Genomic DNA, 4535 nt, shown 5'->3' on the forward strand with positions numbered 1-4535 from the left:
CCATCATATCATCTGCAAAGAGTGATAGCTTAGTCCCCTCATTGCCTATTTTAATACCTTCAATTTCTTTTTCTTTTCTAATTGCTACTGCTAGTGTTTCTAGTACAGTGTTAAATAATAGAGGTGATAATGGGCATCCTTGTTTCACACCTAATCTTATTGGAAAGGCTTCTAATTTATCCCCATTGCATATGATGCTTATTGATGGTTTTAGAAATATATACTGTTCATTATTTTTAGGAAAGTTCCTTCTATTCCTATGCTTTCCAGTGTTTTCAATAGGAATGGATGCTGTATTTCGTCAAAGGCTTTTCCTGCACCTATTGAGATAATCATGATTTTTGTTTGTTAGATTGTTGATATGGTCAATTATGTGGATGGTTTTCCTAATGTTGAACTATCTTTGCATTCCTGGTATAAATCCCACCTGATCATGATGGATAACCCTCTTGATCAATTGCTGGAGTTTTTTGCTAGTATTCTATTTAAGATTTTTGCATCTATGTTTATTAGGGAGATTGGTCTGTAGTTTTCTTTCTCTGTTTTTGATCTACCTGGCTTTGGAATCAGTACCATACCAAATGCCAAAATTTCTGACTCCAGCAACTTTATAACATGAAAAATCACTTTCTGTGAGAATTGGCATCGCCCTCCACAATGAAAATATCCTTCTATCGAAGTATATAAGACCTGTTAACAAAACCAACATTACAAAAATCCCATAATGCCTCCTATAACATTTCAATTCAATTAACAATTCAATATTTCAAATTGGAAACCTTCAGAGTCATCAGCAAAATACCTCCATCATCAACCAAGAAATAAGATTTAACTTGCTAGACCTTGAATTTCCCCTTTTGTTCTCACAAGATCAAAGAATATTTAATTTTGAAAATGTTTTTTCTTAGGGATTTATAAAATTTTTAAAAAGGAAAATATCCTATAAATTACTCTCAATGACAAAACTAATCAATGGTCTTAAAGTGCCCTACAATTCTCAGGTAGCAGACATACTTATTGTTTTAAAGCAAAAACAAAAAATAAGGGGACAAAATTATAAGAGAAGTATACTTTACTTTCTTTTTATCTCAAAGTATAGGTGAATATTACGTGAGGGAAGAAAATATACAAGGAAATAGTTTATCATAACTTAAGATTAAAACCTCAACGTTATAACTTTTTACAAATTCCCACTTGTAAATTCATAGCATTTGCTGAGTAAGGTTATAATAGAAAGGCACATTTTGTCCTTTGTAGATTATACACATTTTAAAAAGTCTATGTAATTAATTTTTAGCCAGTAGAGAATGAATAAAAAGTTCCAAAACAAAAAATAAATATTGGATACAGTAATATTATAACATCTTCGTAAAGTATAAGTTAGGGGGCAGCTGGGTTGCTCAGTGGATTGAGAGCCAGGCCTAGAGATGGGAGGTCCTGGGTTCAAATCAGGCCTCAGCCACTAGTGTGACCCTGGGCAAGGCACTTAACCCCCATTGCCTAGCCCTTACCACTCTTCTGCCTTGGGACCAATACACAATATTGATTCTAAAACAGAAGGTAAGGATTTAAACAATTAAAATAAAATAAAGTATAATTTAAATAACTCCAGTAAGAAGGGAGAAAAAAGATATACATTGAATGCAAACATTTGCAAAATTTATCCTAATGCAGTCTCTCTGTCTGCATAATAGAACTTAAATAAAAATTCCAACTAATCATCATTGAGGAATGTTGAAGAAGCAATTCTTGAATAGGTGAAAGGTTGAACTACATGACATCTATGGGCTAATGGCACATAAAGATAGCCTGTAGATTTAATTCAGATTAAAATTTGTGCAAAACAGTTTCAAACTTCCTAAGATAGTGGACATTATTTTTCTATTTGGTTTAATTTTTTGTAACTCTGACAATACTTAGGACTCTATTTAGATTACTGGTTTTTTTAAGTTCAATTAATTAATTAAGAATATTTTTCCATGGTCACATGAATCATGTTCTTTTCCTCCCCTGATCTCAGATTTAGAGACAGAAAGGCTATCAGAGTTCCTCTATTATCCTCAACCTCCTTATTTAAAACAATTTGCCAAAGTTCAAATAGGTGATGAGGGCAGAGCCAAATTTTGAAACCAATCCTCTGACTTCTAGTCTTTCCATTGCACTGCATGATCTCCAAGGTCTACATATATAAAGAATCATATCTAAAACATTCTGTTTCCCAGTATTCATTCAGAAAGGAAACTCCTTTGTGATTTTTATATAAGGGGGAAAAAAGTCTTCCTTTGAAACTAAAATATTCAAATGCATTTTGCTGAAATTCCCCATTCCCATTACCACCCCCTCACAGCACACACAATTAAGGTCCCTGGTGAGACATATAAAATTTTCCAAAAGATCATTTTCCAAAATGTTAGCAACCAGAGAAAATGGAATTATAATGAATATCGGATTACCACCTTAGTGAAAATGACCAAGGCTTCCTTTTCTGAAATAATGATGCATATTTTCACCAGCAAACCCTTTTGTCAAAATAATCCTGACCAAACCAGGGCTCTTTTCCATTTATAAAATGTGCCTTGACATTAAATTATTTCAAATGGAGGATAGCCAAAGATCCCAACGCTTGCATAATACATTCTTATGCTAATAAGTGAAATCTCTCCTATTTTAGAGAATTGTTTATTTACTGTGAAATTGAGTTCCAAGTCTGGGCCTCACATAGGAATAACCCTTTTTCAAGTCTTAATCTTGAATTCTTAGAAGTAGATTAATAGAGTTTGGGAACCGAAACTGTAATCCTTTCAGGATTAAAAAAGAAGAAATGTCACTGAACCAAAATGTCTTTATAAAATTATATATAATTTCTTTGGGCCTAATCGTTAGCATTTACAAGTATTTATATGCCCAGAGAGGGACAACCATTAAACTTCTAAATTAATGCTATGGGGCCAGGGAGCTGGCACAGAGCCCACCATTTGTCTCCTAGGGCTTTGACTGTAGCTGAAAATATATATTTCTGTCAAGTCCTGTTCCTGGGCTAAGGAAAAAGTGATCCAGTTTAGTCAGCACACCCTAGGGGCATACAGCACTCCAGAGATTTCACAGCAAATTTGGCTTTGAGAAATAGGTCTAATTTGCTAAGTGCAGTGACCCTATCCTCAACTTGGCCGACTGGGGAGACAACATCTTAGATGCACAAGTGTGCTGCTGTGAGTCATGAAGTATGTAGGAGAAGTCATGAATAAGAGAAGTTCAATTTAGATGCGGAAACTGGAGGAATCAGGGTCCAGATGGCAAGTTCCAGAGCAAACTCGTGGGAAAGGAAAGCGGCATTACTCACCTGCAGCACCTTGGTTAAGTTGTTAAAAAGGGCTTGACCGGCACTAACTTTATATTTGATGCCTCTGACCGTCCCGTTTTTGCTTAAAATGTTGACTCTTCTCGTACCAAACCCCTTCTCCGTGGTAGCCCTTGCTAAGACAAGCAAGTTATCTTGGTCGCTTTCATTTTCATCCCCCTCTGATCCTAAATGGCCATTTTGCTGTCCTTCACCTTCACTTGGTCCACTATTGTGATCTGTCCCACAGCTACTGGCACATTCAGAATCGAGAGAGTCTGAAGGCTCTCCATCTTCGTAAACCTCCTTCAGCACTCGCCCACTGTGAGATGAAGCAATCCGAAATCGGACTTTCCGCTGCCTGTCACCTTCAGACTTCATCTCACCCCTAAACATGGTCCCATCTGCCCGAAAGAACAAATGAGTTTACATCGTTTTGTTTTCCATTGGTATTCGACTTGCCAACTTGTCACGCTTACAATATCTGGGCTTGTTTCGAGGGATGGCAGGTCACATATGGAGTAATCCTCTCAAGGAAAGAGGACTCCCAAGAATGGACAGCACATCTCTGCAATGAATAATGAATGCAAGTGTGTGTGCCATGGTTACCTTTAAACTAAAACCTGTAAAATGATCCCATCAATTAAATATTGAACAGGCATGCTTTGACTCTAACAGTGCCCACATGAGTTAGGGGGCATTCGATGAAAGAGAAAATAAGGGTAAGCTAGGAAAGCAAACTTATGTTTGAAGCAAAGAGTGTTAAAAGAGTTTCTTGTAGTGGGATTATCTCTTTCAAAGTCCTTTGATTCGAGGAACCAGAAAGAAGATATAGACTCAGAAGGAAATACAGATGTGTCAAAATCATGCTCTCCACACTTGTAGGTGATATAATTTGTCAGAAAACAAGGCGGTTTTTTTCTTACACATTCTTTTTCCAGGAGAAAACCTAATAAAGAAGTATACAAAACACAATCACCTCCTGCAGTAAAACTCTATAAATCTATTCCCTTAAACTACCACTGATGGAAAAATGTTATTTTCTGATTAGTATGTCTTCTGGTTAGTGTAAGCTAAATTCCCAGAAGATGGTTTCATGTTCAGTCCCAGTTAACTAAAGGAATATTCCTTTTTAAGTCTTTGCTTTCATTAGGTGGTGCAGAGTAAGTTTTTCTATTGATGATATACCAGTGCATAG

At 36.1% G+C, this 4535-nt stretch overlaps 1 protein-coding gene across 1 annotated transcript; it reads right to left on the minus strand.

Annotated features, from left to right (window-relative positions):
- Window positions 1-3235: 3235 nt before the first annotated feature.
- Window positions 3236-3733, minus strand: LOC123256137 (glutaredoxin domain-containing cysteine-rich protein 1-like). The gene has a single exon (XM_044684825.1). It carries the CDS (start codon window positions 3731-3733, stop codon window positions 3236-3238), a length of 498 nt encoding a protein of 165 aa, XP_044540760.1.
- Between the last annotated feature and the right edge of the window lie 802 nt (window positions 3734-4535).

This window comes from Gracilinanus agilis, unplaced genomic scaffold, assembly GCF_016433145.1.
Source record: "Gracilinanus agilis isolate LMUSP501 unplaced genomic scaffold, AgileGrace unplaced_scaffold56274, whole genome shotgun sequence".
Lineage (NCBI taxonomy): Eukaryota > Metazoa > Chordata > Mammalia > Didelphimorphia > Didelphidae > Gracilinanus > Gracilinanus agilis.

Excerpts from the sequence above, each read along its gene's own strand:
- LOC123256137 (XM_044684825.1), bottom strand. The coding sequence starts at position 3,733 with ATGTTTAGGGGTGAGATGAAGTCTGAAGGTGACAGGCAGCGGAAAGTC.